General features: G+C 38.9%; 3 protein-coding genes across 4 annotated transcripts in view; 1 reads left to right on the plus strand and 2 right to left on the minus strand.

The window, feature by feature from the left end:
• The window catches only part of glcci1a (glucocorticoid induced 1a), a gene marked incomplete at its 5' end in the record, with an annotated part of 29696 nt that extends 26473 nt beyond the window's left edge, over positions 1-3223 (minus strand). Inside the window, 2 exon segments of the mRNA XM_062410338.1 lie at positions 2857-2880; positions 2882-3223. Coding sequence (XP_062266322.1) covers positions 2857-2880; positions 2882-3223 — 366 coding nt within the window.
• A 1341-nt stretch (positions 3224-4564) lies between these two features.
• On the minus strand, positions 4565-14034 carry umad1 (UBAP1-MVB12-associated (UMA) domain containing 1). Of its 2 annotated transcripts, none has more exons than XM_062410064.1 (4): positions 13857-14034; positions 13120-13210; positions 12169-12254; positions 4565-6618 (listed from the first exon to the last, which is right to left on the minus strand). In XM_062410064.1, exons 2-4 carry the CDS (start codon positions 13199-13201, stop codon positions 6343-6345), a joined length of 444 nt encoding a protein of 147 aa, XP_062266048.1. In that variant the 5' UTR covers positions 13202-13210; positions 13857-14034; the 3' UTR covers positions 4565-6342. The 2 variants fall into 2 exon arrangements, with proteins under 2 accessions (XP_062266048.1, XP_062266047.1); XM_062410063.1 differs by having other exon boundaries at positions 13648-14031.
• Positions 14035-14112: 78 nt separating this feature from the next.
• Positions 14113-16040, plus strand: rpa3 (replication protein A3). The gene is made up of 4 exons (XM_062410065.1): positions 14113-14370; positions 14470-14544; positions 15637-15748; positions 15827-16040. The coding sequence occupies exons 1-4, from the start codon at positions 14272-14274 to the stop codon at positions 15907-15909; spliced, it is 369 nt and encodes a 122-aa protein (XP_062266049.1). The 5' UTR covers positions 14113-14271; the 3' UTR covers positions 15910-16040.
• The last annotated feature ends 11422 nt before the right edge of the window (positions 16041-27462 follow it).

A 27462-nucleotide genomic window follows, 5' to 3' on the forward strand; every position in this document is an offset into this window, starting at 1 on the left:
ATAAGCTTGTTGCTGATTCACTGCGAGATAAACACTCAACAAAATCACGTCTGTTTTCTGTCCTGGCTCCTAAATGGTGGAATGAGGTCAGCAGAAAATCTATACATCTCCCGCCGGAAACAAAAAACATATCTCTTCCTTGAATACCTTGAACAAAAAATAAAAAGTAATAATAAAGTTAAAATAAACATTTTGTAGCACTTAAGTGGCACTTACTTAGAGCATGGATTTTATTTATCGAAGCCTTGAGATTTTTTTGAAAATAAGCTGAGAGAGTATCTAAGCCAGCAACGCAGCAAGATCACCCCTCTCATTAGGTGAGTTACAGGTAACTGTACACGATGTGTGATTCAATATCCAGTATTTCGAGATACACTGCTTGAGGTTTCAGACTGGAGTATATGTTACAGTAGTTATACCAGAAACCTCAGATAGGCTCTTCATATATTCAAAGAACTTCGGGTGATTGGCAGTAGGCTTCACCCGAATATTTTGAGCTAAATAAGCAGTCAATGGCTGAGAATTTCCACCTAAACACTGCGGTTAACAAATGGATTCAAACACTCAGGGTTGGTGATGCCACAAACCTAAGAAACCAATCCTGTCAACCTGTGGGTTGAGCTCAGTAGTGGAAAAGCCCCTTAAATACAGGGCGGCTGTGGCTGAGAGGTAGAGTGGTCGTCCTCCAACCTGAAGGTCGGCGGTTCGATCCCCAGTCTGACCCATCTGCATTCCGACGTGTCCTTGGGCAAGATGCTGAAGCCTGAATGGCCCCCCATAGTATAGCAATTAGATGCACTGTATGAATGTGTGTGTGAATGGGTTAATGTAAAACTATACTTTAGAACGCTTTGAGTGTTCATCAAGACTAGAAAAGCACTATAAATACAAAACCATTTACAATTAAATGTGGGGAGATGGAGAACAGGTTCCATGTTAGCATGTTAACTCCTAGATTTAGATGCCAGTCATGAAGTGAGAAAGGAGTAACAATTATATTTGTAATTTCAAAGAACAAAAAAAAGAGTTTTAGGGGGTGTAATAAGCTATTGCAGATGGTCTAAATAAAAGTAGAGGTGAAGTAGAGTGATCAAAATAATCAGGCCCAGGTATGGCAAAGGAACCAAACCAAGGGCTAACAACTTTTATCTAGAGCGCATTCGCATTTATTTCGACGTTTTCAGTAAGTCAAGAGTGGAACGAGTCTTCGCAAGAGTCAGTTTCAAATGCTCACAGCAGGGCTGCATGATAATGGCCCAAATCATAATCACGATTATTTTGATCAATATTGAGATCACGATTATTTATCACGATTGCTCATTAATTTTAGGGACAACATCTTTTTATTTCACTTTCAGGTTTAAATCAAGAAAATCAGGAAAACTGCTTCCACTTCCATTGCTGTGCTACATGCCAGCTAATGTTTTTCTTTAATTAAAATAAAACGTATACGGTTCTTATTCACCTGAAGCAAAATATAAATACAATTTTAACCCAAAATAAAGGGATAACTACAAATAAATGTGCCATCACAGAATGCAACCAAATGAAAACAATTCAGGCCTATGCAGAATAGCCTTACTGCAACAAAAAAATGTTGTGCATGTGCAAAGACAGTGTGTTCTTCTTTAAATTCAAATGCATGTTGTAATCTTGGTTGCCAAATAGTGATTTTATTTGTACGTAGTTTCAGAGGCTGGCCTGCCTGCCCAGAGGGCTCTGTTTATATCTCTCAGACTGCTAGGCCCCAGTGTTGCCATTGAAGCCACAGTCACACCAGCTGACGACGTATGTCTTTCCGTTTCCACCACGGTAAACAACCTCAATGTGACGAATTACTATCAAACTTTCACTGTGTGCAGAATTGGCCCAAAAATCCGTCCTATCATCCGGATCATGAAGCTCAGTGAGCGCAGTTAATTTTCGACAGAGCAGCTGCATCATCATTATCACTACAGAGGCATCCGTGTCCTCGCGTATTTAAGTGAGCGAGGGTCACGACAACATAACCCGACTATGTGATGTCCTAATATCAAATTATTCCATTCAAAACGCTGCGGTAACAAGCGAATAATCCATTGACAGCATAAAATGTGGTGTTCGCGAATATTACTGATACAATGATAGAAACCAGAAAATTGGTTCTGGGACATAATGTGAAACATATAAACGATGACATGAACCCTCTCGGTGGTTAGAGCGTCAAACATCTGACCCCCGCTGTATTATGACCCAATTAGACAGCTAGCCAACTAGCCTAACATATGCATATGCCCCGATATGGGCAGTTCAAGCTAGAGAGAATGTTTTCGCTAAATCGAATTCGCTATGGAAAACGTGAGCATTTCAGGTGCTCCGGTTTGCTGCGATTGTTTTCATCGCTTTAAAATATCATCACAGCCGATGTCTGACTGTTAAAAGTAAGCTTTACAATTCGGCCTACAAATTTTTTTTTCCAAGACTGGACATGCTTGTGTAAACATTGCGTAGTGTGAGCTGCTACGTCTGTTATTTCCACTAGCTGCTCGCCCCAAAACACGACTTGACGCCTGATGGCTAATGGTGGGTGAAATTATTAAAGTTGACATTTCATTTAGATGGATAATGAGTGTGTTCTATACTCAAGCCGAATAGAAGAGTGGTGTGTAAGCTCTTGGAAATCCTCAGTTCCCAGCCTCCAAATGCAAGCATCGTGTTGATTCATCACAGACCCCATTGATTTGACAGTTTTGTGAAGCTAGTTCCGCGTGACGGATGCCAAATAAGAGACACGAGCGGCGCTTAGCATGCCAAGCTATCTGCACGGTGATGGCTACATTACGGATAAGCCTCGTCCACTTTAAAGGATGTCATTACCTTTAGAAAGCGGCGGATCGTGGGGCCGTTCGGGTGAACCACTGCTGTCCGGCGGTGACAGTCTCTGCCTGCGGACCAGCCTGCCGTCCGAGCCGCTTCAACTCGGGTTGGCGGGACTGGAGCAACTGGACGTCGTCTGTCCTGTGCTGCTCCCGGCTACTGAGGAGGAGGAAGAAGAAGTAGAGCGGGTTGGGCTCAGCTGGTTTCCACCCAGAAGCTGGTACGGCACCGTGGCGCGGATGGGCTGCGATCGGACCGCGGTGGTGGTGTTGTTGTTGTTGTTGGTGGTGGTGGTGAAGGTGGTGGGGAGGAGCGGCTGAGTGTGCCTGCTGCTGTGGATGCTGACATGGCCAGTTACTTCCACTTGATGAGGTTATTTACGTGAGAATATGACAAGTAGAATACTACGTCCACAACCTAACATCGCGATTTCATATTTAGGAAGACGACACATGCGCTACTCATCTTGAAAAACTTTACAGGTCAGATTCCCAAAGTTTCTGAAAGTTTATTCCCGAAGTCCACGCCGACCGTTCACGTTGCGTGTCTGCGATGGCAGCGACAAGAAGAGGAAGAGCACACCAGAGTCCTAAGTGAACTTTCTACCGGAACATCGATAGTGCCGTGCTGTTATCTTGCTTGCTGATAAGTCTGTACATTTCTTCTTCTTCTTTGGTACCACACACACCACTGACAGCGGTTAACAGAAGAGGCTGGACTTCGGGTCATGTTCTTTCTGATTGGCCCTGCACGACTTCCTGGACCCGTCACTAATATGTTTACTGGTTTCGTGGAGGCTTTAGCCACTATGCTGACAAATAATACATCAATGAGTTTCAGTTTGATTCTTCTTTGCAGATTCATTAGCAGAACATGGATCTTGATTCAAGTCATGACTTTAATTGAAATGTTATCATTCTTGTTTTGTAATTGTTTTATTCATAAATGGAAATGGTCTCAATGAAACAAAATACTCATTAGTCCAAGCATAACATTAAACAAAACAAAACACGAAAGCACTAACGAATCAGAAAGCATCAGGACTGTAGTAAGTTCTTTTTAATTTCATAGTCCTTTTCTTGTTGTTTTATGTTCTGTATTTTCTTTAATGATCATCGAAGATTTAATCACATAAATCAAAAGTAATTTAATTTAAGTATACAAGCTAAACTTTCTGTTTTACTTGTTTTCTTTACTGGGCACATTAATTATCACAGTGTTATCTAATTTATATAATCCCTTTTCACATATCATTATTACAAATAACAGAACCCAAGCTATGTGGAATCAGGGCTAAGGAGTTATAGTCAAGAAAAATACAGCACGTCCTAAATTATGTCCCAAGTGAAAATCAACAAGACCCTATTGATGAATATGAAGTCCCAAGTCAGAACAAAAGGTGGCATGTTAAGACCATTATGTCCCATCAAAGGAACAAGTCTCAAATTGACACCATGAAGTAAAAACTCCGGGTGAACAAGTCCAAGATCAAAACAAGTGAGTCTTACGTACAGTCCCCCATCAACAACAGTCCCATGGCAAGCCCAAGTCCTACACATTGTTTTGAGCCTAAAATAAATAGTTTTTGAACATAGACTATAACCTGGTATAATGATGTTTCATAACAGTTTGATAATATTTATTTCAAACTATCGTCCAAGTAACCAAATAATTTGGTGAGACAATCATTGACGATAATACACACCACATCCTTCTTCAAATTTATTTGTAAAGTAAGTTGCCTTCCACAGTTACAACCAGGAGAACACCATACCAGCATGAACTGATTTTAGTGACATATTAGTGAGGGAAAGGTACAATCTGAATGGTATGGGCTGCTTATTAAAGGCACATCAGGTTTTAAGAGACCCAGTTTGATCATGTGTAAAGAATTTAGAGATAAACACAGTATTGCTGCACAGTATAGCTCTGCCAAAATCTGTGCTGAGTTCAAAAGCACATGTTTCTCAAACTAAGCCAAAACAAAGGACAATACAAAGGTAAAAAGATATCAGTCCATCCAGCTCTTATGTACTCTGCTGAGATCATGGTTCAAAGCAGAAGGTACGCATCTCTCTAAGACACTAGTACTCAAAGTAAAAACTACTGATGGATGAATGATTAACTAAAAACCTTGTATTTTTACAGTATGTATCAACAGAGCAAAAAAGATAGCTATGATTTCTTCATTCTACCACAAACTCTCAAATATAAACTCTAACACAGCACAATTTATTGCTCTTATCATGTAAGTTGAGCACATAAGAGACTAATCAATGAGTTGATGAGCTGAAAGATGATGGGGAACAAGTGCAGAGAGTGGCACAAAGTCTATTTACTAGTTTTACGTTCAATAAAATAAAATGATATTTAAAAGCCTTAAATTCCTTTTTTGACAAATGTATGAATTCAAACAGTTCCTATGATCCACGCCTATTTGTCTATTTTCAAAATTAGGACTTGACTTTTCTTTGCAAATTTTCAAAGGTTCAAGGATTTCAAATGACGCGTGGGAACACCTGCAGCTCTTGAGCCTTGTTCTGTGCTTAAAACACAAACAGCAAGTGACTTCACATGATATGCAGTTCCACATCACTCTTCAGTATCAGGGCTCATGCTGTTCACAACAATCCCTTTTTCAAAGTGTAAAATGTGTTAGTTCAGTTTAATTTCTGAGGCATTCACTATGAACACCAGTATATTGAGAAACTCAGAACTAATGAGTATATTTTAACCTATGTACGAACAGTGTGTTCCATTAACACATCGAGGAAATACCACAGGAAAATGCAGATAATGCAATCTTGTAATCATGGTAGAGAAATATGATGGGTCAAAAGGAAGGCCATATTCATGAAGTAAAATAAGGACATGGAGGTCATTGGCAGCTGTAAAACACTTAAAATATGGATTGTGTTGCTGCCTCATATAATGTCAAATATATAAAAGGCAATGGCATCATTTATAATTCTGACAGAAGACACAGTGAACTGAAGTTGGTAAAATTTTATAACTAAACCCCAAAGCCTTCTATTGAGTAGATAGGCTAATTGAAAAGGTGATGGCAAAACTATTACTAAGACTATCTTTGGTAAACTGCCCGTCATGGTTTGCTGGCCAAAATCTTGGTTCAAATTTGACCTGTTTTACATACAGTATTTGTGAGCGTTATCAGATTAACACCAACATTTCAGGTGTGTTTGTTTGCTTCATTATCCCCAGAACTCAGCAAATGTCTTGGTAAGTAAAATGTTATTGACCCAAGTTGTCATAACCCATAACTATACCGTTCACAGTTGTACAATATCATTATAATACACTTTACTCCTTGTATTCACACTGAGCAACATAACAGGGAACAAGGCCATTCTGTTCTGACAAAGTAATTCAGACAGACCTTGTCATCCTCATAAGTTCAATGCTTTTCCAATCGACAACTTTTGGGGTGTTTTACGTCATTTTAGTGAAAGTTTAACTTCAATCAAACTAGGCATTATGGAGCACTGAGTTCTCTAAAGTGAAGTCGTAGTGAAAATTAGCCAGGTTGTAGTTAATGTCCCGGGACAGCAGCACATCAGGAATCAGCTGGAATCCTGCCTGCATAGTCAGGACATGAGGTGCCAAAGTGAAGGGGACGTCTCCGAGGACATCCGGAAGAGTCGCAGCAGTTTCTGCTGCTGAGGGCCCTGGTACTTGCCCTATTGTGGGTAAGGGTTTATGGAGCTCTATGTTGTCATGTTGAACTGAGGGTGTGTAGGATGACTGTCAGAAAAAGGAGATATAGATTTACCATCAGTGTACAGTGTTGGAACAGATTCTGCTCAGATATTACTTTTATAAACACAATTTCAGCTTTTTCTGCCCCAACAACAGCAGTTGCTGTAGGCTTTAGGATGTCAGCATCTTACCATTTTGTAACAAAAGAAAATGATACAATATGTTGACTGACTATATGTGACTTAAGCAACTTCCCATTTACATTATACAGTTTAATACTATTCTTTAAAGCTCTTCCTGGAACTGATCAAGTATCAGCCACAGATGGAATTGTTTGTATAGCTGGCAGTGCTACCATCTTTGTGCATTATGTGAACTTACTCTAAGAAACACAGGCTTTTTTTAGTATACATATTTAAGTTTGAACACACTACATACTCAAAATGCTGTAGTAATTAGAATGGTACTCAGTAGAGTGCATATCTCCACCAAGGGCCAATAGTCCCCTTAAATTCAATCAAGCTGCACCAAATTTCACATTCACATTTTAGTTCCCTAATAAGGAAAAAATTTTCATCACGATCCATAAGTTCTTCCCTGGAAAAATGTTGAAATGTTGAAAAAAGCCCTATTGCACAATCATCAACTGCTCCAGATCTGCACAAAAATGTTACGTGTTCGTCCCTTACCCATACCACATCCTTCCACCAAACATATATTCAGTAAAAATATGTAGTAGTCAGCAGGTAGTGCAACAACATGCTAGCCCTGTCTACTTTACTTCTCTGTTTTGCATGTGGCCTTGAAGGAAAAGTGTTGTCCCATTCCTTGGGATGTAGTGGTAGTGGCCACCTGTCCCTTTAAACACCCCTTCAACCATAGTGTTCTCAGGACCCCCCTAAAAAGATGGGGTAGATGGAAATTCTCAAATGCTATCCCAACAGGTGAAGTGAATCAACATGGCGGCCGCTGCGGTTAAAATGCTCATAAATGTAGGTATCAAATCTTGCAAAACGACATATTAAAATCCATCTGAATATCTTATTTTATGTGTTTCAGAAAAATCACAAATCCCGCCATTAAAACAAGCATGTAAACAGTCTGAGAGAGAGTATCGATCGTTACTCCAATGTCCCGTATATGAAGTTTAAAAAAACAAAACTTCTGCTCAGAACATCATCAATAATCAGACTTTGATTATTGATGATGTTCTCCTGCACGTGGCATCTATTGCACTTCTGTCCGTCCTGGGAGAGGGATCCCTCACATGTGGCTCTCTCTGAGGTTTCTACATATTTTTACCCTGTTAAAAGGGTTTTTTGTAGTTTTTCCTTACTCTTGCTGAGGGTTAAGGACAGAGGATGTCACACCCTGTTAAAGCCCTATGAGATGAATTGTAATTTGTGAATATGGGCTATACAAATAAAATTTGATTGATTGATTGATTGATTGATTGCTCATGTTGTACTTTTTCAGACCGGGGCAGAAGTTTCTATACAGGACTACTTTTGCGTTGAAATAACTGATGTAAACATGCTGCCTGACTGTGTATTGATCAATAGATTAATCTGTCCATTCTGTCCTGCAGTTGTCATATGTGTCAGTATTATGTTGGTTGATAAGGGTTCTGTCAGTTGAAAGTGTTTGTCAATGTAATAACGTTTGTTAATTGCTCAAGACATAGCAAGTGGTGTCCCACTTCCCAGGGGAAGATTTTCTAGCCCTCTCACTTGTGGCCCTGTTTGGAGGTGGACACTATGGCATGAGTGCTATGATATGTGCTAAATATATTCATAGTTTCCACAAAGATACTCCTCAATTTGGTGAATCTGTGTAATCCTAAGGTTATATTCAACTGTTCGCCCCAGCCTCTACCAAAAAAAGACTTTGACACAAGCTGTAGTTTTTGTGATCCAATGGTTCTATTCTGGGGTGTCGTGATGTAATCAGCCCCTTCAGGTACAGTATTTAGCAGAGCTTCAGACATTGCTGAATAGAATTTTCTTGCTAGAAGAGTTTGAGCAAAGTGGTTTCCCATGGTTACACACAGTGTGCTGTTTATCCCACATCTGTTTCGATGAAGCTGACTGGAATAACATGGAATATTAATGATATTATAATAAATCGGGACATTTATTAAAAATAATCAGAGGGGATTAAATGCTGCTAATAATGTAGAAGTAAGTAAATTTATATTTTAATTAATTAATTAATTATTTAGAATGAACTCAACACAGTGTGAAGACGCTGATATTAGATTGAAGAAAACATTAAAGGGCTCAGGCACAACTTAAGAAATGTGTTGTTTCACTGGAACTGATGAAACTGTGCACCAGGAACCAGGAAGTAAGTTTGTGCTTTCACCAAGAGTTTCATGGACATGGAAATGTGTGGCATGCGAACTATTTGAAACCACAAAGAGAGGCAACGAGTCTTGTGAATGAATTTCACAGTACCACTCTCTTGTGTTTAACAGGAGTGACACCACAGGCTCTGAGGACAAAAGCCTGCCCACTAACTGCTCATCATTCCAATCATCATTGAAAAATAGGGCTCCGTGATTTTGAGTAAAAAATGACGAGTCATGATTTTGTTCACCTGGAATTTAGATTAAAAAAATGTCAAGATTCTTGAACAATATATGTTTAGCTAATGGATGGATGGATATGCATTACTGTCATTCTGAAGACAAAACAAACAATATCAGGAATGAAACAAATGTTAACAAAAAATTTGACTCTATAAACTAACATAAAAATGATTATAGAGTGATAAACCTGGGGCCTTATATGCAGTTTTGAGGCCTCAGACAGGAATGACAATAAGTCTTTTAGATTTATTCTTATTATATTTTTATACTTTTCTGCAGCTGAAATTCCAGCAAGAATCGACAGGTATTTCCTGGTCAGCACAGACAATTTTGGATATTGACCTGTGTCTTCCCTCTTAATGGGTCCTTCCTGCTGTCAATGTAACATAAGAGGAGGAAGACATGGCTTGCTCTTGCTGTAATGTTGTAATGTAATGCTACATTGTGTCACCAAAATACATGGATTGGCCCTTTAATTACTTAAATTAAACAAATAAGATTGGCAATGTAAGTTTTTGTCCCAGACATTTACAAAATAAACATTGATCAAAACTGTTTGTGAAGAGTAGTTAACTTATTTTTGCCTTGGTCAACATTGCACAGGCACAGAGCTTCAATAATTTCGGCCATAAAGCAGCTTCTATGCGCTGACATCACCTAAAGGAATGTACCACAAGATAAAGGACTGTCCTCTTCTCTATGCGAGCTGGGTGAGCATGCAGGACAAGTAGGTTTGGGCGTAGAAGGCAAAGAAGGAAACAATATTTCACACTGCTGACACCTCCTAAGTCAATATTTGCCGCATCTATGAGTGTCAAGAGGTTCTAACACCTTTGAAGTCAAACGACATGAATATTCTAAATGATGTAGTGACAAATCCAATAACAAGAGCTCAAATGATCCTAGCACCTCGGAAGGAAGTTCTGTGGAAAGTGTATGATACAGTTTAGATTATTGACTTTCTTACTGCTCCATGTTTTTAGATTTCAAAGTCACTTTTATATTTACCAGCTGTGCTTCTACAGGTCCTTACCATGTACTGAACATTGACACGAACATGGCTCCAAGCACTTAGCTGCAGAGACTGCCGGCTGATTGAACCGTGAGTGTCAATGTGCAAGGAACACTCAGGAATTAGAGCTACATCTGAATATTTTCCATAAAGGTCATTGGTGGTAAGTTGTTGTTCAGTTGTTTTGAAGACAGAAAAAGTGTTCAACTTTCTTCAACATTGTGTTTTTCATTATGATACAGGCTGTCTGATGAGTTCATGATGTGGGGCCTTGCAAGTAGGGTTCAGGCCTGGTGTAACTGTATAATTAAAGAAAAATATAAGACTAAATGCCGTTACAGGAAATGTGGATTTCTCTGCAATCAAGAGGCAGAGGTTTCCTTTGGTACTATAGTTAAGGGAGGGTGTAGCAACAAGGTCCCTACAAGCTCTTCTTTTCTGTTGTACTCTCAAACAGTCACAGTTTCTATGAAACACTTCACAAAAATTCATACTTACTATAATAAAAGAGCTTTCACAGTAGTCATTATAGATACCTTGTGGAGTTTTTGACCTTTGTGTTTTCATATTGTCATATTGTAATATTAAGTTATTTAGTGCAATGTGCAGAATATGCACATGGTATTGCAGCAGAATGCAGAGGGTGGTTGTAATTATCCGTCACACAGGCACAAGCAGACTCTCGAGTATGTCCATTATTAGGGCCTGAGCACTGAACAATAGGAGACCGAGGGATGCCCTATTGAAATTGTAAGGATTATTATTATTATTTTTCAGGCAAATTAATTGGCTCTTTTTATGAAGTGGTGAAAATTTAGGTTAGGTTAATTTTAAATTGCCGTGGCAAAATGGCTCAAAAGCGCCCCCTGGAACGCAGCCCCTGAGGTCACATTGACCGATCTTCACGAAAAATTGATGAACAGGTGTATCATGCTCACAAGCACAAAAAAGTCTCAAGAAGCATTATGAAAAAAAACGCTACAGGAAGCACCCTCAGTGCTGCTTTGCAGCCCTATTTATTATTGTAACCCAAATGAATTGGCTTTTAGAAGGCTTTAATTTTAATTTATTATGGAAGTTATGGAAGTAAAATGCTCTCTTGAGGCAGTGCAAAGTTATTGTGCTTTAGACACACAAAACCATGGTCTGAAAGGTTCCTGCTAATAAGGCTAACACAAACATATAAATCTATTTACAAACCAATAGGATGACAAGAAGACTAAAAGCCATAATAGTGTTGTCAGCTACAGGTGGGTTCTCAGAAGCTTTCTGCTCTTTTCTCTTTTCAGTGTTTTAATTGTTAGCACCAGATATTTTGGATACATTTGGGTATTCCTCAGATTCTTATTTTGTGTACCAAATGATAAAAGCCTTCCTTAGATCAGTAGTTTTTTTTCGAAATCTGGTGTCTGTGTCGGTCCTCATAAAAGTGGAAGAACAAGGTTGTGTGTGTGTGTGTGTGTGTGTGTGTGTGTGTGTGTGTGTGTGTGTGTTGCACTCTTTGGAGTGAGGCTGCATTGTTACTGCATGTCAGCGCTTCCTGTTGCACCGTGTTATTAAGACTGGAAGGATGAACCGCTCACTAATTGTGGGACATGTGTTAACTCCAAGATGCCATATGGACCTAACAGAGTGTGCATGAACGCACGCACGCAAACACCAAAATACCCTTAGTTAGAAACCAAGTAATTAACATTGAAGTCTTAAGGCTCATAAAGTAAATATAGGGACAAACTGAAGGCCACAGAGATGTTCAGCAGCTTCTGTTTGAGCTCGGCTTTAAAGCCAGAGTGGTGAATGGTAGAGGCACATATTGGCACGGTGGTTCAGCCTGACCTTCCAGCACATGCTGGGAAACTCTTTACTACCAGTGTAAACAGTGAATCCCTTAGTATAGGAAGAAAATAACAATTTAGATATTTTCTTCCTCATGAAAACAGCATGTTTTTTTTCTTTGAATGTCATACTATGAAGTATCTCTCAGGGGGCTCACCTTAGATGGCTGCACTATGACGTTTGTTGATGGATATGTGACGTTCAAGGTCTGCATTTTTCTCCTCTGTTCTTCAGCAGTTTCTCCTGCAAAGCAAATGAGGCAGATACTTTCAGAAAAAAGTACTAAATGGACATATGGAGGTAAAATTAAATGCAGAATTCCTAAGTCTCTGCACTTGATTATTCATAGAGACGTGTTTTCCTCTGGGAATCAACAAGGCCCAAATAAATAAATAAAAAAGTATAATCAGAATGCTCAACATCATTTGTCACTTATAATATAGTTAACATAATATGAACTTCAACTATACCCAATCTTTTTCAGTGTCATGCTATGACAGATACACTCATTTGTTAAGATCTTTTGGTGTCTTATCAGACCGAAGATTATTTTGACTGAATGTAACAACAATTTTTGAAGTAATTGCTCATGGTATTTCTCATTGGATGGAGATGCACAGTTAGAGATATACGGGTTGCTGTTATGTGACCTTGGTTGTATTAGTGATGTGTCTTTCCGTGTCGAGGCTTCGATGCGTCTGTTGAGTGATCCAGGTAGTTTTGTGTGACGTGCGTATCGAGGCTTGTGTTGGTAACATCTGTGGTGACGTTCAAAGACTGGCGAGCCGTCCATACCACTTGACTGAGTCAGGAAATGGTTGGCGTTTTTTTCCCGCGTGCGATTCGAAATAAAAGGGGCGGCGAAACGCAATGGATCCATCATAATGTAATCTGTTACAATTAGTTTTACAAAGATAGGAAGGCAATGTCTCCTCCACACGGCAAGGTATACAGTGTATTTATTCAACACTGCTATTGGATCGCTAACAGGTATCCATATTGTATGGGAGAGATGGATGCATCCCCAAAATGACTGCTAAACAACCAGTTTAATGGTGTTAGTGAAAATACTAGCATGTCAAGTTCATGTTCATATGATGTCACTCACCGATGATGACAAAGCCTCCATCTGCCTCCTTCTCGGATGTTGACTTCTTCCCATCTTTTCGTAGTCCGAGGAAACTGAACATGACGACTCCCTGTCAACACAAGAGAAGGAAGGTTAGAGCAGCGGCCCCTGTGTGTATTTGTGACAGGTTTGACAATAAGTAAACGTGTCTATGCTCATTTGTGTATTAAATGAAAGCGTATCGTGTGGCTGTGATGTGGATGTGTAAGAAGTTAAAGTAGCAACCGTAATAGTTGCCAGGTTTCAGCTGTTGACATGTTTGATATAGATATTATCTCACTGGATTACTTAAGGACATTTAACGTTTGGAGCTACAATAGCTCAGGAGGAAATATACTCCGTTCTCCATAAAGCTACTAAATATTCATAAGTATGTTCAGCTTGCATTTCTCTGGCGAACAGTGTGGTTCATGGTTCACAATGCAATCACAGTACGGATGGAGAGTTGATTTCAAGTAAACATAACCATGTCACCGTTGCTGAAGTCACTATAGTACAGCACCATACCTTTTGTTCCTGGATTAAATGTCTTCTTTTAGCAGTCGCGACAATACCGTGTTCCTCCAAAGTCAAGAAACGAAAGTGAATGAACAGATGTCGTTTTATCGTAGCATTAAGTTCGGTTACTAATAAAATCAGTTCACGGTTTCATAACGTTTTTGTTCCGTGAGTTTGGATTCATTCAACTACTTTCAGCTCAGCGACGAATGTTTTACCGTCACTGAATATGCTTTGCTGCCTGGACTGCTTCGCTGAGATCATCTGTGTTGTTATGCTCTACTATTGACGTAAATGACCTATATAGTGTGGTTTTTCGTGTAGAAACTCTGACTACCACATTCAGTTCCGCTTCACTTCATCCTGCCAGCAGCAGCAGCAGCCGGAACCTGTTGTTGTTTCTGGGGAGCTATATACTAAAACACGACGACGGATATGTCGTGCAAAAAGCTCGGGTCGCTCGATTTTCACGCCGGGGTTTGCTTTGGTTGCGAACCAAGGCTTGTTTCAACGTAATCCGAGAGACCCCGCCCGCTCGCGCTGCAATGTGACTCAAACCGCTACAACGAAATATTTCCCGCGCTGTGCTGCATTGTCCGGACTCCAGTAGCTTCACAACCCGAACCCGTTAACATGGCAGGAATAATAGATGTCCCCAAACCCAGAGTCAACTGCTCCATGCTGTCGCAGTACACCAACAGACCTGTGTGCTTCGTAGGATGCGTAGAAAAGGTTGGTGTCACCTGCAGCCACCGTGAATTATAAAGTTGAAATACCGGGGACGACCTGCGAATGTTCCCAACTTTCAGTGTTGATTTTCTGCGTTGACAGGTTCACCCAACGGGAAAAACGTTCACTGTGTCGGATGGAGACGGAAAGGTGGCCACAGTGGAACTAAACGACCCCGTGAGTACAGGCGTGACGTCTCGGGCCCACAAATTCTTCCGTCTGTTTTGTGAAACTGTAGAGAGGCCATTACTCTTTAGTTCCTGGTGTTAAACATGTATCGCCATTTCTATTTTCAGACCCAGAGTGCGTCTCGAACATTGGTGTCACTGCTCACCCCCATAGTGACTGTTTGTAAAGGTCACTCCATGATATCACATGTTAACCTCTCTTAAAGTTGCAGTGTGGGGGTTTTGTGACATCTAGTGGTGAAGTAGCATGCTGCAGCGGAACACCCCTCTCCTCACCCTCCGCTTCCAAACAGCTGAACCTGTTGCAGACTACAGTTGTCTTTAAACTCCAAAGGTTTTTAGTTTTACTAGATGACGGCCCCTGTAGATAACAACTCCCTATGTAAATATAATGTATTTACATATAAAGAAAATAACAATTCATACAATTTAGATGATTAAACATTATTATCTTGATTATTTTGTATTCAATATCTGCATGTAGATTCCTTTCACCTAAAACGTTCACACTGAGGAGGGAATGAAAACCATCCCATTCAACAGACTCTTAATGAGAACGATCCCCAGTTTTGCTTCACTATATTCAAGGCTCCATACTCAGCAATTCGTTTTTTGTATGCACTGAACTCCTGGATAAACTTGTGATGTTCTCTATAGGGGTTGGATGTGAGGAGGCAAATGTTCAAGAGAGAGGCTCTGGACTCTGCAGTTTTCTGTTCCAGTTCCCAAGGAAAATCTCTGGATACTGTCTGAAGCTGGTTTCAGACAAGGAATACAGATATGTCCGGATGAAAAAGCAGTGCCACACGCGTAGATGATGCTGACAAACATGTCAAGAGAGTGTTTGGTGCTAAGGGCCGACGCCAGTGTTGATGTGCTGTTAACAAAGACGTGATCATCTCCAGCAGTGTCTAAGCGAAGAATCTCATGCTGTGTTTTCATATGTGAAAGGCAAAGGCCACAGGAAGTTTAAAGAGATTAATTACATGATTAATGCATCAGTGAATTGTGTACAACTCCCTAAAAGGATGAACCGATTTTCAGTCAACAATGTATGGGTGTTTATGTTCTTATTTTCCAGCTTGAAGAAGAGTTGAGCGGCATTGTGGAGTTGATCGGTATGGTGTCCAACAAAGGAGGAATAATGGCCACGACATACACCATGCTGCGAGAGGACAAGGGCATCCCCTTCGGTAGGTTTTATTTAATGAAGAGATAAAATGGCTGTCGAACAGCAGCATTCATCAGTTTGAACTTGTCCTGTCCCACAGATCTGGAGCTCTACAATGAAGCCCTGAAGGTCGTCCATGATTTCCCTCAGCACTACCCTTTCGAAGTGACTTCCAGTGGATGAGCGTGCACATTCAAAGATTTGTTCTCTGAAGTTGTTTGTGTATAGTTTCTGCTGTCAGAATAAGATTTTCTAAAATGTATATTATCAAATACGATTTTTTTGCAATAAAATTGAAAAACTGAAAGAATTAAGGTTGGTGGAATCTCAAATTTGTTTTCCCAAAATTTTTAACATAAAATATGATCTTTTGTTCAAAGCAGAAATAAAACAAACTGATCCAAGAACATGAGTTTATAATACTATAGTCTTAATAGTAGCACTGCTGTAACAACTAAATACTAAATGCTTCTTTTATATATATTTTTTAAAATTCCAACTCATTTACTTGTATATTACCAAGTGCAGAGTATGTGCACTGATTATAATCAGTGTCACACTGATTAATACACAGTAGCGACCACTGTGTGTTAGCATTGAAAGTGTACATAATGTACTTAACACTGAATAAATAGCAGCTTTGTTAAATGTCTGGTATCAGTGAGGTGAGCTCGATAGTTCTTATGTTCTGGAATATCACCAGCAGAGGTAATGCCTCCTGCTATGAACATGAACTGAAATCAACAGCAGGGGGCATTGTGAGCAAGGGTTGCTGCTAGAATTGAAGAGTATACATGACCAGGAAAGAGTTTTTTGTTGTCAACTGGTAATAATAATTAATTTATAGAAAGCAAGTCTTGATGTTGGTTTTCTGCCTATTCAAGCTGGGAAGCTGTTGACGAATGCAGAGGGCCAGTAGTATAACAGGTTATTCAGTGTGGATTTTTTATTTATAAATCTGAGAGCAAATTAAAAGTGTAGTGGACCATTGGATACTATATAGCTGATCAGCTCAGTGACATACAGGTTCACAGCATTAACCTTTTAGTTTGATCATCACACTCTGCTTTTTCACACAAACTGGACCTCCACCCTCTGTGAGGTCAGTGTCCTCTTACTTAACATTAAGATGACTTTTGAGAGACAGTTCAGTGTTAACTGAGTTACAGAGAATTCAGGACGACTAAATGTGATCTTCACGATGACAAAGTGATCACAGTGAAAAAAAAATATATAGTCCAGGAGGTTTTGGGCAGAGCAAGCAGATGTAAATATTTGGGCCAATGTTAGAAAGGTCAATCAGTGTTGACCTCACTGGGTCTTCATATGCTAAAACAGACCGCTTTTAGCTATATACAATACATTTGAAATAGCACGAAAAACAATGAAATCCAAACAACAACAGACAACAATTAATATTATTCTACTGAATGGCTTTTAGGTTAAAGATTGAAAGTTGAACAAAATCCAGAGTTTTAGCTTTTATTTCCTGGTGTTTACATCTAGATTGAGCAACTCAGGATACAGCAACTTTGTATATGACTGGGTCAGTGACTGGGTAAGGGTCAGCTCATTTACTTAATCAGTCTGAAACCTTCCTCTTCTTTTCTACAGTACGTTGTGTTCAGGATCATGGACGTTAGGAACATTTCTCTGTTAACTTGCAGACAAAATGTATCTGTAGACATCTGTATTAATCCTGCTGCTTCCATGAGGGCAGATGTTCTCCATAATTCTGCTTGGTACATTGGGTTGTGACATCTTCACCCTTTCCTCGTGCAGTTTCATGGTGATGGTGTGAGAGTTGGTTTGGGGTTTTTCCTCAGAGCTGATCATTTCGATGCCCTTTGTTCAGCACACAAGTTACTTCATTCTTTTTCAGGACATTCAACATGTATTGTCTTGATCCTGTGTTTTCTCAGCTTCAGAATGTCACTTCTTTTTCTAATACCAAGAGCAGAAAGTCAGAGCTATTTGATAATATCAGAATTTGGTCCAATTAAGCTGCTTGTTGGACCCAGGCTCCGCTTTAGACCATTTTAAAAAAAGTAATATTTATCCATGTCATTCATCCAGTTTAATATCTTTCCAGCTAATGATGCTGAGATTAGACTTTCACATTGAGCGTACTTGCGTGTCTTTATTCTGTTCCCATATAGGAAAGTGTATTATTCCACATTTACTATTCTCTTCTTGACAGTCACCATGAAGTTTGTCAGTGATAACACAAATACATATGCATATGTAAGTTCACCCCGACAGTAACACGTTAGTCTACTATTTCATATTATATCCTTTTGTTGTAGCACAAAAAAATAGATATTTTTGCTTTTTTTATTCTTAAATTGTCTCAGGGGCCTGGATCAGTCTTGTAGTTTGTATCTGGCCCACTTGAAAATGAGGGACTTCAAACCGAGATGTAGATGTAAATCAAAATGGGTTGATGAAATATAATAAATAATGACCAAACATAAATCGTAGGGAGGTTAATTCTCTATGAAATGTTATAAAGAATAAAGGGCGGCTGTGGCTGAGGGGTAGTCGTCCTCTAATCTGAAGGTCGGCAGTTCGATCCCCAGTCTGACCCATCTGCATGCCGAGGTATCCTTGGGCAAGTAGCTACACCCCGAATGGCCCTCCATAGAATAACAAAGTGCTGCAATTAGATGCACTGTATGAATGTGTGTGTGCGAATGGGTGAATGTAAAACTGTACTGTAAAGCGCTTTGAGTGGTCATCAAGACTAGAAAAGCGCTATATAAATACAAAACCATTTTACATTTACATAAATTTACACTAAAAATACATTTCTTATGTTTGAAAATTTATAAGGTTGATGATAACAGTAAACACCATTGTACTTATCAAAATTCTTTATGACATTATGATTCTTTTCACTCTCTCATATAAAAAAGGATTGCAGCACACAGCAAGTTCCCACAGGTCTGAAGGATTCAATCTATTTAGATTTGGACAAACTCCACATATGACACATATTATTATTATGACTGAACATGTTGGAGAATATTTACTCTGCTGCTCAAAACAAAGCCAGGTCAACTGTTGCTCTAAGCTTAACATTAAATCATGTGTGCATCAGTGTATTATCCAAAATATCCAACTAACTACACTAACAGAAGTATAATCACAAAAAGTGTCCCTATTTAGTCCCTAAATACAGTATTATTACAATTACTTTGAGTTATCAACTCCTTATGTTAGAGCACATTAATAGTCAACATGTATTGTGAGATTAAATTATAGGATTATTGATTGAACAAAAAACATGATTAATCCAATGAGACTGACATAAATAAGATGATGTAAGTAAATTAATATAGACAGTATAACTGGATGTAACAACGAAGCAAACCGCATGTGAACATGCATCAAACAGACGACAAATTAAAGCCAGTGTGTGGTCAGTCTTTTCTTCATGGTGACTATGAAGAGGCAATAGAAAAAGAGATGCTGTCATAAGACAAGATTAAAAAAAATGCAATGTAGGGGAAGGTGTGTAATTGTTAGTGACAAATTATTTTAGTTTACCCTCACCAACTGAAATCTTTGAATTTGAACCTGCGGGTGGAATGGAGAGTAGTGGTAGGTCAGTAGATCTCAGGGATGGGGAGGTGGAACAGGGGAAGATGGGACAGGGAAACACTTTATTCTCCTAAAACAAACAAAATAATCTTTAAATCACTGCACTAGAAAGTTGTCAGTAGGTGGCTTAAGATGGAGAATTTAGAATTGCTATATATATTTCCTTCTCCTTATCAAAATAAATCTTTTGTTGATTCATTTTTCAATCAGTGCACATATTGTTTTATACAAAAGTTGAGAATAAATATTTCCATCTGGAATATATTAATATAGACATAGACCAGACAAATATTTTCTAACCATTCTTCTTCTTACCATCTAATCTTCTTCATTTAACAATCATTACAATACTGCCCACACTGTGTCCTGGTCAGAAAAGACAAAAGCGAATTGGAAACATCAAATTAATTTCTTTCATGAATCAGTACTGTATGATCCCAGAGTCTTGGAGCTGAGAATATGTTGCACGGATTTAAATGTAATACCAGCCACATTATGTCACTATTCTGATGTGGCTGGTATTAATCATTCTGTGATACAGGAGGAAATTAGTGGCAAAACAGTGAATGAATGTGTATTTCATTACCAAATTACCAAAGAGGCAGGGTGGCAATGTCACCTGCAGTAAAATAACTAAGTATATGCCTGCCAGAGTCAGTCAGTTGATGGGTTGGAGAGAGTAGCCTGGAGGAAAGCAGCTGCCGTGTCTGGCAAGTTGAAACACTGCTGTTAATGTTGCAGCCTCTGCTTCATCTGCTCCCACCCACTGACACACTGTTATGGAAACATATTCATTTTCTGCTATAACTTATCTCTGACACACACACACACTACACACACACACACACAAACACAATTTGGCTCATAAACCCCTCAAACAAAAACACTTGGCTTAACTTTGGTGTCGTAAATGTCACTTTTTAAACATATCTTTATTATTAGGACATTGATTAGTTATTATTTACATAAAGACAGCCCCCCCCCCATTTGTTTTCCCCTCCCTCTCCATCAATAGGGTTAGGGTAAACACAAACATTCAAGGTAAGATACATAGCACAGCACATTCTCAGCCTACATGCAGAGTGGGACAACAGGAACAAATACATCAGGGATTAAACAAATAAACTCAAGTAATTAAAATACAGACAACAAACCCTCCTTCGTTAAAACATCACTCCTCGGCAGGGAATTGCCTTCCAAATTATATTAGATATTCTGGATCCCACATAATTCAGGAATACGATAGAATCAATATAACCTTTGGACCGGTATGTCAGATTTTCCATGGGCAAAAGATAAACTTGCAGCATAGGTTCCTATTTCAGAAATGTCTGTCTGTTGGTCCTGTTGATTTATGAATGTTGCATTCCTAACAGGAGGCTTACTGGATCCAAAATTGATTTAACTTTAAAACCACTTTTGCCCAGAAGCTTGATCAGTCACTTTTGATCATTATTTACAGTTGATATCATAAATCTAAGCAAAAGTCAGTCATCTGTCACTATATTTGATGAATTTATGTTTTGCTGACTTTTGTCAAAGAAAATATATTTCATATGAAGCACAACCACTAAATTTACGTTAATCAGATAATCAGTAACATGACATGTCAGTTCGTGAAAGCCAGAGATACATTTGAGATGATGTAGATACTGATGCCACTGTGTACTGTGCAACTGTAGAGTGAACATTGTCCCATAAACTATTTGATTATTTGATTATTTAAACTCTGAGCTACTAAGATCAGTTAATACCGCTTAGATCCACTATTATTCAGGCTGTACTTTAAAGACATCATCTTGATCAAATTTCTTTCATTTTCCTGACAAATCTATATAATAAACACTTAATATAGTCATAAATTCAAATTTAAAAATTAAATTAAAACTGTTTCCGAAGTGTATTGCTTGGAAACTAAGAACAGTAGTAGTCTTAAACACAGGTAGGCAAACATTAATATATCAAAGCAGCATTCATATATGTATTCTTATCCAGTTGGGGCCAACAGAACAAGCTGAACACAACATAATGAAACAATGTCCCTGTCTAAAGTTTCTACACTATTCACAAACGGTTTATGCCTTTTCCTGCTGCCACACAGCAACAGTGTCTCTATTGCCAGTTGATAAATTGTTGGAGGTTTGTTACGACCAAACCCTCCATATTACACATGTGATGTGTTGCCAGTATGACATGATCATTGTTTTTGTCCAACTGATGACACAGAGTCCAACATTCACTCTTTTTTTACCTTGGCCACATAACAATAGCTTAAAGAGGCTAAAACCTTCTGTAGTTCTGACAGAAAGAACACCATTATTAATATAAAAGCAAAAAAATGGTATTTTACTATCTTTAAAATGGATCATTCCTCGGCCAGGTATTCAGTGCTTCAATTGGGTGTTAAGGTGAAATTCTTTGAATGTGTTAATAATTCTATAGGCAGAATGAGGCAGGTTTCACTGCAGGTTTTACAGATCGACACTCCTGAACCTGTCACATAATATTATCCTCTTGATCCTGTTGGTGGGTCCTCCACGACAAATGCCTTAAAAAGCTATTATCCAGTAAATTAATCATTCCACTCCAAATCAGTCAAACCCTCCCACTGTTTATCTGTTTGCTTTGGTCAGGTCATAATCAGTCATAAAAAAGGAAAATGTCCATCTTTAGGTTAATCCTTCTCAGGCTTTTTTTTAGGCCTGGATGTTTATGGTGCCCCTCTGTTCAGCCTGTTGAACTTACAATGACCACAATAACTGAGCTGTGGATCTTGTAAAGATCTCTGTGCTCCATTATCATACCTCAAAAGGTTATTAGTTCATACACCACATACCAAACTGGACACTGACTTTTTTGCATCAAAGCAGGCCATGAATGGAGCAGCTCCTCTTGATTCAATGTGACCCAGCATGTCTAAAACAACCTCTGCATATCTATCACATGCCTATCAGGGCCCCAGAGTGGGGCTATTGGACCGGCTTTATGAAGCTGTCAGGCCTGCCAAAGACTGAAGTGCCACAGGGAGCTTCAACAAATGGTCCATGCATGCCAAGTTCCACAAGACCTCATACCTGAAAGCGCCCCATGTAAGCACTCACCTGGCCCTGATACTGTCTCTGGTAGTGGAACAGACTAACAAGTTACACTTGTGTGTGTCAGAAGAAGAGGTGTCACAGGCTGTTCCTTCCTGCAGCAGTAAGACTGTAGAACCAGAACTGCTCCCAGTAAACAACACCCGCAAATTTAGATTCACACACTACTCAGATGCACTTCAGTAAGTGGACGCATCACGACATATATGCACTTCAGTAGGTCTGCGGTTGGTGAACACACCACTGCTGCTCAGTGATGATTCCAGTAGAGAAACTCGGTTGGGAAAATTCTCCATGAAATATGACTCGCCAAAAACACTCTGCTGATAAGGGCCATACAGAGCAGTACAGAAAATATACTGTCTACAGGAAATGACCTGCAACATAATGAGGAGCCAGTTAAGCTACAGGGGTGTGTTTAGAAGTTTCTGGACACGTTCTTTTTTGGCTTTGTGTTTTGCTGGAGCCTAACGCTTTTTGCTATAAATGTTTGAACATGATCTTTACTTTTTACATCGAATTGCACATCGAAGACACATTTTGTGATGAGGCAAAAAACTTAAGTAAGAGTTTAGAAGAACTTTCTTTATTCTTACTGATAATGAAACATTTGTCCTAAGGATGTGCATGGTTTCATCTTGGACTCAGTGTGCATTCCTTTACTTTGGCTCTCATATGTGAATTGCCTTGAGATATGTATATTATGATTTGGCGCTATACAAATAAGATTGAATGGAATTTTTATTGAAAACAGTGAACATAATTTATTTGCAGTTTTAAATTGGAATTTATATTCTTATCATTTGTTTGGGGAATGTAAAATGACAAATTATTATGTTTCCCAAAATCTAAACTTAATCAAGGTCCACTTACCTGTCATCTTATTCTGACAACCATGACAGATTATTGCAGCACTCACAGACATTTGAATGTGAAGCTTTCTCAATTTCCCCAATTCTTTCACTTTATTGCATGACTCGTGCTCATGCAGGAGCTTTGAGGCTCGGGCATATTTCCCGGCCACCGTCAGGAGCTTCCCATGCTTGTGTCCAGAAAGTGTTGGAGTTTGCAGCCGTGCGCTGGAGAAAAAAAGCCCTTTGGCCCTATCAAAATATGTTAAACTGCAGCAGGAAGCTCTCTAAACTCCCAGTCTGTTATTGGTGTTACTGCTGTCTGGCTGTGTTGTCTTAACACAGCGCTGTCTGCACACAGTGTGCCAGAACCAGCATTGGCACCGGTCTCTTCCCATACACCCAGCAGCATTAGGCACCCAGGTTGGCTCTCCCACACACATCCTCTCCACTGTGTCTCCAAATGCAGAATACTTGCAGATCCCTGAGTGTGGTGAGAAAGGTGTTTCTCCAAGCTGCTAAACTGTTTCGTCTGAATGTGCTATTGAGCTCTAAAGACCATTTTTGCATTGTTCAGCACTTTGTTTTGGTTGTAGAGCTATTTGTAAGAACTCTGGGAGGGACATTTTAACACCCAAAAAATGTATTTAACAAAAATGTATATTGCATTGTTGGTACTTTTAGTTTCTGGTTCTCTTATGCAAAATATGCCAGGATTTTATTTTGAAGGATGATTCGCAGTCCTGGATACAAACACACTTTGGCCTAATTTGCCACAATATATGACATAGACATAAATTACTTATTATGTGAATATTTTGTGAGTATTTATGAGGCCTGCAGAGTTCTAATGTAAAGAGAGGAATTTTGAAAGGATGCTTTCTTCAAGGTTCCACATAATATTCATGAAATGACTGCACTGCAGCAACAGGTCTCTGACATATTCATGATTTATGTAGGAAAGCGGGCATGAGACCTTATCAGAGGCTGTCTGTATGAATAATGGCAGCAGCTAATTGAAATTTTCACATCCCAACACCTCATAGATGAAGTTTCTCTCAGCCACCAGTATTCTCAAGCTGCCATGGAGATTAGATTTAAAACACACAGTATTGCCTTTTCTCTCCCCCACTATGTGATCATATTACAGTCCAAGACTTCTTCTAAATCCACATTCTCTTCCTCATCTAGTGAATAATTTTTGGGGAAAATGGTTTTTTTAATTGGACCCAGTTGCAAATGAGCAGACTAATGCTTCTGTTTCTTTCGTCTTTTCACTAGTAGACAGTTGCAATTATGCAATAACATTTTTTTATTTACACCAGTATCCTCAATTTCACTGTGTGGACAGGAGGGGCAGCCAAAATGAACATTATTCAGTTGCTGCAATCTTGCACTGGTGATGTAATTTGGGGTCAGAGTCTGCACAGTCATGACTTGACATCTACCCAGGAGTCCCTTGCCTTATCGTCCGCAGATCCAGGGCCTCGGCTGCGGCCACATCATGGATTATTATGAAGGAACGCGTATCAGAGATGGTGATCGTAATGGTGAATCCTGTATCGTGTTGGCATCTGTGGTGGTGGAGCACAATTGAGGTGGCAGCTGATGGTGGACTAAGATAACAACAAGACTGCTTGATATACAATATTTATTTTTTCTTTAGGTCATGTCTGATGTGTTAACATGGAGGAGGCAGGGTTTATGACTCTTATTGCAGCCAAACACTAGGGGGGCTAAGCAGATTTGGGTTTACTTTTGGGAGCTGTTTATTTGTCATTGGTAGTTGCTTACTTATGAGTGACATTTTATTAAGTTGCATTTTCTGCAGCAAGCGAAAAAAAACAATAAAAAAACAATATTTAAAAGTTGAGTCAAGGTTCTGGTTTACATTTTATGTTATGGATAAACTGACTCAAAAGAGACAAACCTATAGACAAATACCTTAACTATTACAGAAGGCTACTTATAGGGCTTATTTTGCCAACCACCGCTTAACTGTTCTGATTCATTCAGAGCTATTATCACTGTTTCCAGCTGCAAACAATTGTTTTCGCAAGAACAGTTCTGTTAACATCACCATAAACCACCTGCTCTGTACAGAATGGCAAAAAGAGTTAATAGCCAGATGGGGAACCTGTTCAGCATTTAACAGATATTTTGCTCGGGAGATCAAACCAGAGCTACATGGAGTGTGACTACAGAAGCTGTTTTTAGACACAAACTCTGAGAAAGTTCTCACAATGTGTCTGCACTTTCTCTGGAGATTGCCTTTCAAGAACAATGCAACAAGGGATTCTCAATTGCATGAAATCTCTGGAGCATTCAGGTAAGGAGTGCTGCAGCATGCAGAGGCAAGATGGAACATATTAATTCCACTGCGGAGATCAAACGTTTTTGTGTACAGCACATCGAGGTCCGCCCTTATCACTAAAAGCTTTCTTGATATCTTCGTTAATGTCTTTTTCGTGTATGGCACAGTTTTGAAACATCATCAGTACGCTCACTGGCCTGCTGTGAATATTGCAGAGGATCTACTGCTGTCAATCAATCAATCAAATTGTATTTGTATAGCCCATATTAACAAATCAGAATTTGTCTTATAGGGCTTTAACAAGGTGTGACATCCTCCTCACATCGGCTCAGTCAGACAATCTTCTTCATTTATCCAGGGGGATGGCTGGAAAAACTTCAGAGAATATCTGGCGCCTCTCTCTTTTGCATTCTTACATACAACAGTTCAGTGCATGTCTGAAAGCAGCTATTCATAAGAGAGGTTAAGCAGAAAGTAGTTGAACGCTAGCTCAGAATGAATTAAAATGTTATTATTGTTTCTTGATCATTCTTGACTTTTTTGATTTTATCTGTATTGTAGTTGAATGCAGTAAATGTGTGTCTGGTGGATTGTCACTTTATCAGAAACAGTGAGAAATGGCCGTAGATGCGCAAGATTACTGGATCAGCCGATTGATTTTCAAAATAAAAGCCAGAATTTTGTAATTGATGAAAATGAGTAACGCAAAAATACAGATGGAATTTCAAAGTGTGCTCTTGTCTGAACGAAAAACCCATCACTTAAACAATTAATATAAACTCTAAAAGGGAAATAAAACACAAAAATGGTTTCTTCTCTGGGTTAAGCTTTTATTGTGAAGGGGCTAACAGGTATCTGTATTTGTTGTAATGTGGTGCTCTTGTCCGGTGGTCTGATATCATTAGAGTTGCTGGTGAGACAGTGGAAGCAGCTGGAACTGGCCACTTCAACAATTCATCTCACTGATGCATTATACCTGGAGTTCTTCTAGTATTGACACACAGGTAAGTGACTGCTTTACATGAGGTATGATTACTTGTCCAACTGATAGGGACATGATACATATTTAACTGCTGCTCTGTGGCTTTTTCTTCCTTATGTATGTTGATATGATTTGTTTTTAACTAATGATTCTTATTGCTCAGGAGTCAGTGCATGCGTATAATACACACTAACACTCAGATGTTCTTTTGAATGCATCTGCACGCTTGTCCACATTTATACATATCTTTTACTTTTTTATTGATAATACTGTTGCTGTTTATTATTATTATAATAATGATGATTATTATTATAAACATTTTTGCTATATATCCTGTTGTCAAATTGTTGACTCTCCTGGGTAATCATCATATAATTTCCTGCATGTCAACTTTGTATTGTATATATTTAGGTAGAGGCTTAAAAATAAGCCCACTGGGTTTTCTATATTGGGTCCACCTCCAGAGATCAGTTAAGAATCATAAAGAAAAGTAATTCTCATGAATTGATCTTGAAACAAGGGATTTTCTTCATAAATTATTATATCATTATTTATAGTAGCACTAGTAATTCCACTATTAACAGTTAGATTTGTTTTTCTGGAAAATATATTGAAAAGTTTCTAATAAATAAAATAACTAGACAGAAGTTTTTTTTAAATAAAGTAAAATATTGAACACAGGCAAAATTGACCTAAAGACACATTCTAAAACGCAAAGGTAGAGGTGTATGTTATTGGTAATTTCATCATATTGTCCATGCAGTCATAATGTATGATAGCTGTACTTTCCAGCAGTAATAATATCATATGATGCAGCACTGGGAGATAATTTAAGCTATAAAACAGGTAGTCACATTCATGGAACTACAGTATGCGTTTTATTTACATCTA

Source organism: Platichthys flesus, chromosome 17, assembly GCF_949316205.1.
Source record: "Platichthys flesus chromosome 17, fPlaFle2.1, whole genome shotgun sequence".
NCBI lineage: Eukaryota > Metazoa > Chordata > Actinopteri > Pleuronectiformes > Pleuronectidae > Platichthys > Platichthys flesus.

Coding starts and splice junctions, on each gene's coding strand:
- umad1 (XM_062410064.1), bottom strand. CDS start 13,201: ATGTTCAGTTTCCTCGGACTACGAAAAGATGGGAAGAAGTCAACATCC. Junction 12,255..13,119: donor TGGAGGCTTTGTCATCATCG/GTGAGTGACATC, acceptor TTTGCTTTGCAG/GAGAAACTGCTGAAGAACAG. Junction 6,619..12,168: donor TCATAGTGCAGCCATCTAAG/GTGAGCCCCCTG, acceptor TTTTTCTGACAG/TCATCCTACACACCCTCAGT.
- rpa3 (XM_062410065.1), top strand. CDS start 14,272: ATGGCAGGAATAATAGATGTCCCCAAACCCAGAGTCAACTGCTCCATG. Junction 14,545..15,636: donor CAGTGGAACTAAACGACCCC/GTGAGTACAGGC, acceptor CTTATTTTCCAG/CTTGAAGAAGAGTTGAGCGG. Junction 15,749..15,826: donor GGACAAGGGCATCCCCTTCG/GTAGGTTTTATT, acceptor CCTGTCCCACAG/ATCTGGAGCTCTACAATGAA.